This window comes from Vicugna pacos, chromosome 21 (assembly GCF_048564905.1).
Source record: "Vicugna pacos chromosome 21, VicPac4, whole genome shotgun sequence".
Classification (NCBI taxonomy): domain Eukaryota; kingdom Metazoa; phylum Chordata; class Mammalia; order Artiodactyla; family Camelidae; genus Vicugna; species Vicugna pacos.
The window spans coordinates 20,788,215-20,801,902 of NC_133007.1; the positions used below are offsets into that span (position 1 = coordinate 20,788,215).

General features: G+C 34.1%; 1 protein-coding gene across 1 annotated transcript in view; it reads right to left on the minus strand.

The window, feature by feature from the left end:
* The window catches only part of ATF6 (activating transcription factor 6), a 167,843-nt gene that overhangs the window by 145,337 nt on the left and 8,818 nt on the right, over positions 1–13,688 (minus strand). Inside the window, exons 2-6 of the mRNA XM_006219220.3 lie at positions 12,186–12,262; positions 9,318–9,405; positions 7,196–7,302; positions 1,449–1,578; positions 663–866 (exon numbers count right to left, since the gene is read on the minus strand). Coding sequence (XP_006219282.3) covers positions 663–866; positions 1,449–1,578; positions 7,196–7,302; positions 9,318–9,405; positions 12,186–12,262 — 606 coding nt within the window. The remainder of the gene's footprint in view (positions 1–662; positions 867–1,448; positions 1,579–7,195; positions 7,303–9,317; positions 9,406–12,185; positions 12,263–13,688) is intronic.

Here is a 13,688-nt window from a genome sequence, read left to right on the forward strand (position 1 = left end):
GATGAGATCTCTATGTGCAAATGATTCCTATGTCTGAACAGTACCAAATCCTCACACTTGAACATCTTTCCATAGACTTCAACTCCTTGTAGAATCAACTATGTGAGGCCATCTGGTGGACAAAATATAGAAATACACATTTTTAACTACTTGAAGACAGACTTTCAGGTCTCTTAATGCCCAGTACAAGATCATGTTTACTAAACAATGCTGCCTCCTCTAAGATTAAGAGCCTGATTCCACTGCCAAAACACACCTATTAGACCTGAAATGAATCATATTATTTTAAACACTGACTTCTCCTTAAAGACAAAAAAGCTCACAGACACAAAAATCTCAGAATAAAATGGCACCAAGAAAGCTTCCCAGATTTTCTTCTTCGTTACAAGCAGTTATATACAACTACAAGCCTTAGAGACAAGTGTTTTCACAATTAAAACTGTGAGAAAAAAGAAGTATCAGATGTAATGGATCTGGATAGCTATCTTCCTTGTTAAAACAGGAACCACATTATTAGTCTCTCTAAAACACCCTCACAACCAAGGACAATTCCTGACACACAGCATGTGTTCAGAAATTATAACCTGAATTAAAACAAATCATGACACAAGCCTTAGTGCAATCCAATTAAATACATGCATCCTCAAATTCCATTCAGGTACCTTTAGTGGGTGTAGGATGTATACTGATAATTGGTTGTTGCTTTGCCAACGGCATAAGTGTTGGTAGTGTCTGAATAATGATAGTTTTTGCTGGAACACTGGAGTTTGTTTGAGTCTTGGGTGCTGCTGGAAGTAATAAAGGCTTGGGCTGAATTGAAGGTTTTGTACTCATCAGAATTTTTTTCTTCGGAGTCAGTCCATTTTCTGGAGAAAAACCAAACAAACCACAAATCAATTTAAGGGCAATTAAGCAAATCCTAGAAAACAGATTCTATTATACACCTTTCCCTACGCATTATCTTGACCTCTGACTATCCTTAACTGAAGTTTAAGCATAGCTACTCTATCTTAATGGACTGAAGAAAAGTCCTCAATCTGAGGTCTTTCTTTTTGACCAAGCTGCAGCTCTGGGAAAGGGACACATGAACGAGTAAAGGAGAATAGCTAAAATCACTGAGTAAAGCCTAGAGAGAATGAGGTAACAAATGTAACAGCCAAATAGCCCTAATATTCAATCTCTAACTGAAACTTTGAAATGTCTCCTGAAGATGACAGGGCCCTAACTCTAAAGTATCATTCACCTATAAAGACAAAGACAACCAAAGAAGATGATTTCTTCCCTTTCCTCCCCACATTAATCATCCACAACAAACAAAAGAGGTCTACTAATTTTAAAACAGAAAGCCAGCTTAATAAATATACACTTAATCCTACATTTTCTTTGAAGAAATGAAGCCTAAGCTCAGTATAAATAGAAATAACAGAGGCTAGGAGATGGAGTAATACCAGTTTTGCTCCTAGGACCAATGATGGGCTTATCTTCCTTCAGTGCCTCTGATGAGGAGGGGCTATTAGAGCTTTCACCATATAAGGAAAGGGGAGACATCTGGGAAGTAGAAGACAAATCCAACTCCTCCTGTAGCAAAATAAATCACAAACAAATTCAGCAGGAGAATACTCTCCTTGGGCAGAAAATTACTTAGAAAGAGAGGCAAGATTCATATGTAAACAGAGAAAATACTTCAAGACAATTTCAAGGCAAAAGTATAATATATCAGAAATATAACTATACGTAAAGTACTAAAAGACTATGAACAAATCAACATTACCCATTAATACTAGAGAGAAAATAACCAAAAATGCAGAGTATGTTTATTTTATCCTTTTATATTAAAGATATGAATCACTGATCTGATCTGCTTCTACATTTTCTCCCACAAACTTTATATCTTACTTGGTTCCTAGTCAAATATTAGTATCATTATGAGGTTACAGTTAAAACCCTAATATCCTTTCCCCACCAACTTGTATTCAGTCCTACAGGAATCTCAAAAGCAAATTATTCTTACTATTTTTATCCTTTTCTATTTATTAACACTGTCGCAAATGTTTTGAAAGAAAAACACTGAAAGGGGTAGGGCTATTTTATTTAATGGATGGATTGATAATAAAGAGATACATAAAGTTAACATTAATCTTTTCCAAAAGTCTTTTAATATTCAGTGGCTCTTTGTTAAAATAAAGAAACTTAACATAGGATAAAAGTAGTATTTCAATTCTAAGAGAAAAAGATGTTATATCAATAACAGAATGGGCATACATATATACACGCATATATCATACATCTTCAAAAGAATCTGTAAGATTATTGAAAGAAAAGTTAAGAGGGTATTTGTTTACTCTTAGCATGATATAGGCTCCCTGAAGTCAAAAAAGTCACTCTCAGTCATGCTGGTGAGAACAAGAACTGCTTCATTCATTCATCCTTAACACCTATTTAGCATGTAGCCTTAAGCTGGGCTATATGAACCTTACAGAGTATATTATATTTCGGGGGAAAAAAAGCAAGAGATAATACAGGAAGAAACTTAGATGCTTAAAGGGTATTTGAAAAAATTCAGCAAATATTCCTCATAAAAATCCTAGAAAATAAGGATTGAAGGTATGCTTTCTTAACATTAAAAAAAAAAAAGCTATGCATAACCATATAGTCAAAGTCATACTTAATGGTAAAATACTAAATACATTACCATTAAAGTCAGGACAAGAAATAAATAAATTGTAACAAATTGCTTTTTTTGTAATTTGAGCAAAAATAATTATACTAGAAAATGAAATACAAGGAATAAACATTAAAATTGAAGAGACAGAAGTGTCTTCTTTTGTGAGGTGATATACTGTATACTTGGAACACATGTAAGAGCCAACTAAAAAAAACTTCATTATGAAAATATTCTATTAATAATCACTTAGAAAATATAATAAAAAATAGTTCACTCACAATACTAATAGCAATTATAAAATTCTTAGGAATTGATCTTCTAAGGAATGTGCAGGACCTATATGAAGAAAACTAGAAAACTTAACTGAGAGGCATAAAAGAAAATCTGAGTAAAGAGATATAATAATATAATATATTATACTATAATATTATAAATAATAATTATATATAGTATTAAAATACATAAGAATATATAATATTCTTAATACAATGATAATAAAAGTGATACAATTGGGTAAATTGGTTTACTTATGTAGAGAAAGTTAAAACTAGATTCATACCTAACACATACTAAGGTAAACTCATGGGCCTACAGGGGACATTTTGGATAATGTTCACTGCAGTGTAGGTAGAACACAGAGAACATATACTCGAAGTGTTGTGCAGTTACATGCAACAGACTAATGTAGACAAGCACAATGAATTTTTTTTGTACATATATTTTTATTGAAGTATAGTCAGTTTACAATGTTGTGTCAATTTCTGATGGGCAGCATAATGCTTCCAGAGCAACATGAATTGATCTTAAAAACACTGTGCTGATTTTTAAAAGTAAGAAACAAAGAGATCTAATATAATGCCACTTACATAAATTTAAAATACATACACAAAACGGAAATCAGTGAGAAAAAGATGAACTTTTTAATAAATGGTACTGGAACAATACTTTTGACAGTCATTTGGGAAAATATAAAAATTGGATTTATACCATCATAAACCAAGATAACTCCAAATGGATGGGAGATCTAAATATTAAAAATAAAATCTTATGAAAAATATTAGAAACTATTTCTTTCAGAATAATTTGATCCTAAAGCCACAAGATGGGGCAGCGCCGAGACCAGCATCCATGCAGAGAGGCAGCCTGGTGGAGTGTCGGAGTCCAATGTGAGGAGGCTAAGGGCAGGCAGCGCAGCATGGGAGTCAGGGCAGGGTAGTAAGGGCATCCACACTGGGTCAGCCTGATGAAGGATGTCAAAACCCAGGGGAAACACAGGAATCAATGTGAAGGGATGTGCACTGACCAAATCCAGAACAGAGTAAGAATTGGAATAAATAATTATAGTAATGGGTTATAATCTTTTGAATAAAATAGGAAACCATGAGTCCATACTGATATAAACATATGAACGAACAAATTTTGATGAGAAACAGGATATTTTTACATAGTTTTAAAGTACCTCCTCATAAAATACTTATCTACAGAAAAGGGAGAAAGAGCAGCTTCACAGTGGAACAGCCTGGCAGACACCACCTTAATCAAATGAACAAAGTGAATCTCATCAGTAATAGCACAAATTGAAATTGTGTGCCACCTCATCAAAAGTAAATGAGACAAACATAGCATCACTTCTGTGGTATTCCTGCCATGGATACAAAACCTGAATCTTATCCTGAAGAAACATCAGACAAACTCAACTGAGGGACATTCTACAAAATAACTAGTCTTTAATCTCCAAAAGTGACAAGGTCATGAAAGTCAGGGAAGAATAAACTGTTTCAGTTGAAGGAGATTAAGAGACAAGACAACTAGATCCTCCTGCTGTCTAAAGGACATCTTTGGGACAACTGGCACAATCTAAATGGGAGTTGAGGATTAGATGATAGTAAGGTATAAATGTTTATTTCCTGATTTTAATGGCTATATTGTGGCAATTAAGACATATCCTTGCTTGTAGAAAACAGACACTGAAGTATTTGGAGGTGACAGGGCATCAGGTTGGCAACTAATTGTCAAATGGTTCAGAAAAAAAAAAGTTGTTTGTAAGGTACTGGTAACATTTCTATAAATCTGAGGCTGTTCCAAGCAAAAAAATCTATGTAAGTGAGAAAACAACAACATAAATATTATAACCACTGAGTGGTGAAAACCTTCCTTTGAGCAACAACAACAAAAAAGCAATAAAAGGTTGACAATTCAGCTATGGAGAAAATAAACACCATAAATAAAGCTTAAAAACAAATGACAAATTGGAGAAAAAATACTTGTAAATTATTTCACAAACTAAGTACTAATAAATTCAGTATGTAATAAAAACACTTTAGAACTATATTCAATACCTTGTAAATGCCTACAAAGAAAAAGAATATGAAAAGTAATTTCTATATACAACTGAATCACTATGCTGTACACTAGAAATTAATACAACATTCTAAACCAACTATATGTCATTTAAAAAAAGAAAAATAAATCATTGAACAGTGGTTTAAACCTGTGAAATTTGAGAAAACTGTAAGTGGAATAATTTTTTTCGAATAAATTCAGATAAAAAAAAACTTTAAAAATTGAAGAGAAAAAGACCAACACAATCCAATACAAAAGTGAACAAAAATTTGAACTGACAGTTCATAAAAAGAAATGCAAATAGGCCTTATATATATGAGATATACGAAAAGACGTTCAACCACACTTACAATTTTAAAAAAGTAGAAAATAAAACATGCTGTGTAGTGACGATGGGATGATTGGCCGTCTTACATACTGCTGGTCAGAATACACAACTGAACAGCCCTGGCGGGAAGTCTGGCAATAACCAGTAACATTACAAGTGTATTCACCCTTATCTCAGCAATCTCACTTCTAGGAGTATATCCCAAAGATATTCTGACAAAAATGTGAAGGGACTGATGTACAAAATTATTTATAACAGCATTGTCTTGAGTCCAGAAAAGACTGAAAATTCAAATGTTCATCGATAAAGAAGTCACTGGATAAAGTATGATATATCCACACAATGGAACACTAAGCAGTCATTAAAAGAAATGAGAAAGATCCTAAATCCTGAAATAGGAATTACCTCCAGGATATACCACTAAGTTAAATAAGTAAGGTGCAAAACAGGGTATATAGATCCTACCTTTTGTGTAAGGAAGGATGGAAAGGAAAGGACAGTAATCAGGCTTCTGAGAATATACTGTGTTATACACTTCTGACTTTAAAAGTAAATTAAATTTGAAAAATTAAATCATTTAGCGAAATTGTGCAACCATAGAGAACTTCCAATAGCAGCTATCAGAGAAAAGCTTCAAGGAGGAAGTAATTTTTGAACTGGGACTTATGGATGAATAGGAGTTTTCCAAACAAAGGAAAAAACAAAATGAGGCTATTCCAGGCAAAAAGAAGAACATGTGCAAAAACCTACAAGGTAGAAGCAGAGATCCCACTGATCTTGTTCACTGCCGGTGTTTAGAACAGTTCCTGGCCCAGCTGCTGAATGAGTGGAGCACACAGGAGCTCTCTGGGTTAAAGCTAAGGGGAGTGTGAAGGTAGGAAGAGACAGTGAGAAACAAGACTAGAAAGGTAAGCAGGAGCCAGACCACAGAGCACCTAGACACTGGGAATTTGAATTTTGTCCCTGTAAGGGTTGGGAAGTCATGAAAAGATTTTTAAGCAAAAAACTGACACCATCAAATTTGTGATTCTGAAAGATTTATTTTTGAAGATTCCTCTGCTAAGAAAGATTTGGGGAATTAGGCAGAGGGACCAGTTAAAATCTATTGCCTTAATCCAGATGAGGTGATGATGGCCCGGCAGGGGCAGAGAAAATGAATCCCAGAGATACTAAGTAGACAGAATCATCAGGATTTAGTAACTGACTAGAGGTAAATCCTGCCAGAAGGAAGATATCTGAATTTATAGCAGATATAATTAACTGAAACATTAATTTGAATTTTTCTTCTATTTTGCTCTTCTCCCTTCCAAAAAACATCTAAATCCTTTGATACTTCCTTTTCTTGGCCTCAGAGCTTTTGTCTGGATGAAGAACAGAAGCATTTTCAAGAAGCTACCAAACTTTTGTGGAAAACCTTATTATCCCATTCAAACAGTAGTGCTAGGCATTCCTGAACTAAAGAGACCACTCTAGGCTGTACGGCTAAGGAGTTACGAAAACAGATGATCTTAGTCTTCCGTGTGCTCAAAGAACATACAGAAGAAGAAAGAGTGGCAGGGGAAAAACAATAAGCCGATAAACAAAAAATATTGGATAATATTGGAAAATACTGGTAAAGTGCAATGAAACAAATGAAACAGTGAAATTATAAAGACAAGAATGTAAAGGAAGGAGGGCAAAACCAGAGACTAACAACTTTGTAGCTTCCCCAGGACCCTTCCTGGAGACTCAGCTTCCTCTGGATTAAATGAGATAATAAGGCTTATAGTAGCACTTAATAAATGTTAAGTGCCTCCTGCATATACATATTTTCCAGATATCATTACAACCAAAATCACTGCAAAAGATTGGCTACTTACAGGAACATGCTGAGTTGAAGAACAAGAGTCCACTGACTGAGGAGATGAGACTGAACAACTTGAGGAGGCTGGAGAAAGTGGCTGAGGTTCTGCCTTAATATCTTTAACTGAAAAAAACAAAGCAAAAGTTTTCCCATTGGACAATATACACTCAATGGACAATATAAAGTCAAAATAAAATGAGTAAGAAAGAAGGTAAAATCTCCTCTTAAAATTCAATCATTTGGAAGCTAAGGTCATCAAAATATATCACCAAGTGAAAATTCAAGATGCAGAAAATAGTATATCTAGTATGCTTTCATTTTTGTAATAAATCATGTTTGTGTATACATATATATCTACTAGCATCTGCACTAATTCTCTGGAAGGATAAACATAAGAAATTGGTAACAGTGGTTGTCTCTGGGAGCAGAACTTGTTGGCTAAGGAACAAGAGCTGTAAGAGATATTTTTCAATTCTATAGACTTTTTGCACCTTTTGAATATTATACTGTAGGAAAAAAATTATAGACTTCCCCAAAATAATTTTAAAACACACGAAATAGGAAAGATTTACTTTGCAAAGCATTTTTGACAATACAACTAAAACTCACAAAAATGTTCCTATCTTTTGAACTACTATTTTAAAATTATATTGAGCCACTATAAACTAGGGAGTATTTCTAGGTATCAAATTTATCATAAGGTAGGAAGGGAGGAGGGAAGAATCTGTGTGGTAGACTGTTCTCCAAAGTTATGTGCAAAACATCTACCATCTCTCGTGATCTATAATGTGATCTTGCTACTTCCCCATCAAGAAGTAGCAACTACTAAAAAAAAAAAAAAGAAGAAAGAAAAAGAAAAGAAAAGAAAAGAAGTAGCAACTACTTCCTTTCTGTTTCAATTTAGGTGGATTTATGACTCATTCAATCAATAGAGTATAGAAGTAATGCTATGTGAATTCCAAGACTGGGTTACATCAGGCAATGCAGCTTCTACTTTGTGTGCTGAAACCCTCACATTTGAGCCTTTGAAGTCTGACTGCCACGAGACCAACAGGCAGTGAGGAAGTCAGGCCATATAGAAAGACCATAGGTAGGCACTCTAATCAGCAATCCTAGTTTTCAAGTCATTCCAGACCAAGCATCAGGCATGTGAATGAAAAAACCTTAAGGTAGTTCTAGCCCCCAGATATCAAAATACCCCAGCCTTCAAATCTTAGCTGAGGTCTGGACAACATGGAGCAGAGACAAGCCATTCCTCATGTTTCCGGACCCACAGATTCTGAGAGCCTAATAAAACAGTTGCTGTTTTAAGCCACTAAGTTTTACAGTAGTTTGTTACACAACAATAGTAACCAGAACAGTGGCCTTGTGTAGCCTGTGTTCTATGAGGGAAGACAGGAACTGAGCAAGATATACAAATACATAAAATAAAGGGGAACAGGAAACTGCAGGGGTGGGGAGGACTGCATTATAGACAGGGAAATGTGCTGGTTATTTACCCAGTGTCTCTCAGCTCTAAGTCCCCTCCTATAGTCCATGATGCAAATTATGGATATATCTCCCAGCTAGCTTCCTTTTAGGTCATGTCAATAGGGAATACTAGAAGGATGATAGACAGATAGAAGGGCAGAAGGGGTTTCTTCAGCCTCCTATCAGCTTCATCCCAGAAGTGACAGTTTGCTTCAGGATCCAGCTTCTTTCAGCATACAAAAAATCCACCTCATTGGGCCCCTTAAAGATACTAGCATCAGCAAGGTAGTGCCTCCTCCTCAGTAATACACACACAGGAATCCTACAGCAAGTTCCTAGGTTCTGATAATCCCAAGCCTCTTTCCTTTGATTTCCTAAATTCTAATTCTCTTAGATTAATCTCTTACGGAGATATCACATATAATTCAAAATCAATATTTCTGACGTAAATTTTTATTCATTATGTGACTAAGACATAACGATGAAATTCTTTATATTCACTTTGGCAAGAAACGTATGTATGCACTGCCACATCAGAAGTAGAATATATAGTCCCTGGAATTTTTTAACCCATAAAAGTAGCCCAATAACTCCATCTAATTTTGACTATTACCAAACTACAAAATAATACAGATCCATTTAAAGGTTTTCCCAAAGAAATACATTACCTGTACAGAACTGGTTGTTGATGTCCCAAATGCCCGTCTCCCAAGGCATCAAATCCAAATCAAATTCAAGATTATCAAAATTATTTTCCTGTAGGTTTCAAATCAACAAAATAATATTACAAGATTAAAATATATACAAAGAATACAAGGACCTGGGTTCAATCCCCAGTACCTCCATTAAAAGATAAATAAATAAATAAACCTAATTACCTCCCCTGCCATCAAAAAAACAAAAATTTAATTAAAAAAAAAAGAATAAAGCAACCTAAAATTCAACAATGGGGGAAATCCAACAATTCCAAAAAAAAAATGGTCATAAAATATATACACCTAGAAATAAAACTAACAGACATAATTTGCCATAAATAATATAATTACTACTATCCAACTTGGTAAAAATAATTTTCTAAGTCAATTAGTTTGCCTTAAGAATACATGCTGGATAGCTTAGAGAAAGATCAATTCAGTTATTTTAAACACAGCAGTAACTAAGAAGGAGGTAACAGATTCAACAGCTGAAAGATTTGGTTGGTCGCATTGTTTTCAATGGAAATAGACCATTACAAGGGTCACAAAATATGTCTTCTGTCATAAGCGAGATCCAGCAAAATAAGTTTTCCCATTGCCATTAAAGAAAAAAGTCAAAACAATGCCTATTTACAATATCCTCTCTACAAACAATGGAAAGAATATAGACATATCTAAAAGACATTCAGGAGTCATAAAGAGACTTTAACTGAACCTTCAAATATTCCAAATATTAAAATGGCTATAGGAGAAAGAAGAGATCCATAGTAGGATAGGTAATTTTATACATATTTTATTTTTACTGTTCTGCAGTTTTTAAATTTCTAAAATTTTTTTAATACTAGAAAATAAAACTTAGGTTCTCAAACAGGGGTCAGTAAATTTCTTAGAAGGTCTCTTAGCTTCTTTTCATTTAGATGACTTTTTTTAACTTAAATATAAGCATATTCTGGGGTATCCAGATGATTATCTTATACTACATATTAATAAAGAACTGCCACATGATTTCTGAGCCCTCCTATGAGTTTGAGATCATGACAGTCTGGGGTTACAAAGATAAGAACAGAAGTAAAATTAACATATAAACAGTACAACAGAGTCAAATGGCAGTCAATATTAACTTAATGTGACAGATAACCAAACAAAAGAAAGGCTCAGGCCTAAAGTAAAAATTAGTCTAGTAATTATTAACAACCATTTGGTTAATAATTTCTAGAGTAATATTATCATTTCAAAATGTCTATTATGTGGTTTATTTATATTGAGAGTTTAACAGGAGAGAAGGGAAACTGTTTTCTTACTATATTGCCCTTAACTAAGTAAATATGAGTGCAAGTTACATAAAAAGAATATGTGAAAGTTCACATTTAAAAAAAAGGAAAAACTATTTAAATTATAAAAGAATCAACTTTTAAATCAATCTCCTTTGCTTTTTCTCTTATTTGAATCTATATATCAAAAATTTAAGCAGCCTCATATTTTCAGCAACCAAAAAATCCTTAAACTCTCTAAACAAATTGAACAATGATGCTTGTCTGAGTGACAGCAATAGTCTTTCACATATTCAGCAGTGGCATGACTACAGGGATACTTCTCACTCAGTCTTTAGCCAAAAAAGTCAAATACATTTTACAGCATAAGAATTTTATCTGGTTAGAAATTTTCCGGCCCCTTTTTAAGTGAAGTGAAACATACTGGTATATATCTGGTTCTTCAACGACTTCTCATGGGAAACGGTACTGCCATAGGGAAGAATGATGATTTTAAAGCTAGAAAGGGCTCTCTGAAACCATTTAATCCAATTTCTTCATTTTATACTATAAAAATTAAGGAACTGAAAGACTGAGTGACTTGTTTAAGGTAATAGAATGTTAGTTATAAAATCAGGGCCATATTTCCCCAAATCTTTCAAATTTACTATATTGTTTCTTGATGATATTAGGCTCTAGAGGTTATGAAAAAATACCAGTTGCTTAAGCAAGCAGCCAATATTAAAAGCCAATTTAATCAACAGACCACATTGTAAAGCACCTCACAGAGTAAATGAAACCATTAAAGTCTCATGCACTGATTTTTAAAAATACCACATACTTCACTCCCTTCTATTGATTCATAGTTAAAATTACAATTAAATTATTCTTTGAGAAATGTCTTAAAAATCACTGAGCAAGCTTTATTTTTAATAAGGGTTTAAAAAATAAATGATAAACATTCAACCTGATTGATGTGCATATAAAATCACTCTGTTCATCTGATTAACTTCCAGCTGAAACAGCACCTCATCCATTAAAGAATAAGGCAAAATAAGAGTTCAATAAGCTTCACATGTATTAATCCCGAAAAAAAAATTTCAGATATTTTTGAGCACTCAAAGTGCAATAATTACAGCTTTTATGCAGACTTCTAACCGTTCAAAGGCAAAAAGTAAGGACATTTCTTAAGTTTCAGAGCTTTCTGCACTAAGGATACATAACTTTAAAAAAGGAAGTTGATAAGTTCTGCTTAACTAGATCCATGACTCACATATACCCTTTAAGATCACACCATTTCCCTTATGCAGCAAAATATCTGTGAAAACCAAGAAGTAGGCAGTTAAGTGACTTTTCCAAGGTTACTTACCCTTGGGGCCAAAGGTTGACTTCGAAACCAAGGCTTCTCACACGAAGGCCAATGCAATTTCTACGTTCACTGAATACAAAATCGTTACTACCTTTCCTACTCAATGCTAAAAGTTATTCAAACTTAAATAACTAGTCTAAACCTGTTATCCTGAAATCTTCCTGCAATAATTAAAGATTAAATATCATATTATTTAGTATTTCTCCTCTAGTAAATACTTACATAAATTTCATTTGTTGACTCCAATTGCAAGTCATCAGTGTCTGTGAAGTAGCCAAGTTCAGCAAACAGGGTAGAATCTATAGACAAAAGAAAAGAATAGATATTAACTGTCAATTCAATGTTTGGACAAAAGAATAAGCACTACATCCCTATGTCAGCTCTATTGGGGTTTCTCATTAGCCATTACCATTATTGATAAACTCTAGCAATTGTGAATGACAACCAATTCAAAGCTAGTTTCTGAAGTATGTATTGTTTTCCACATAATTTTTACCTTGTCACTAAATTGTTACACCAGGGATTAAAAAAAAGGTATATACATCCTGTCAGGACTAATTGACAGTGACTTTCTGGAACATTACTAACACAAATTCAGAGGCTACATCTCAGCTCAGCACAAAAAAGTAACATTTGATCAACAGTGATGCCCAAAGGGGAACATGGCAACACCTGAACTACGTATCTGCCCTCCACGCCTTAAGTACACAACTAATTTTCTATCCAAACAATAAAAAACTCACTCATCTAAACCATTAGACTTATTCCAACAAATCTAATTATGTTCCAATTTCCTAAAAAGATTTCACTGTAAACCAAGAAATATATGGACACAAAGTCAAGGTGCTGACAAAGCCAAAGAAAGCTAATTACCATACAATCTGTTAAGAGTGAATTTCACTAACACTTTCAGAACTTCAAGCACTTTGAAGAGTTTTCCAAATCTAAACCTGCCTCTGTCCTCCATATTATCAGGCCACCGAAACTGCTATGCTGATTTCCTCATTTCACATATATTGGAACTACACTGCCAGTCTATCACTGACTTGGCCAATGGTAGAAACATTTCATCAACCTAAAACAAAATAGTATGTAGCAAAAAAAATTGTGCATAGTAATAACGAAAGGTTACTCATACAACTCTCAGAAAAGGACTACCTTAAATTCAGCTGCAGAGCACCCCCCCCAAAAAAAACCCAAAAACATGTTAAGTACATAACTGTGGCTATGTACATAATTTCATGTGCACGTATGTACATAGGCTAAAACTCCTTAAAAGAGTTCTCTATACCTGCTGCTCTCATGTCTTTCCTCCCATTCTTTCTTGAACCTTTTTCAGTCAAGCCTGCACTCCACACTATACACACCAGTTACTAATATCAACAATGACCTCTCATAAGTAAAACAAAACAACAGCCTACAGAATGGGAGAAAATTTTTGCAAATGAAACCGACAAAGGCTTGATCTCCAGAATATATAAGCAGCTCATATGACTTAATAAGAAAAAAAAATCCAATCCAAAAATGGGCAGAACTAAATAAGCAATTTTCCAAGGAAGAAATACAAATGATCAACAGGCACATGAAAAAATGCTCAATATCACTAATTATCAGAGAAATGCAAATCAAAACTACAATGAGGTATCACCTCACACCAGACAGAATGGCCGTCATTCAAAAGTCCACAAATGACAATGCTGGAGAGGCTGTGGAGAAAAGGGAACC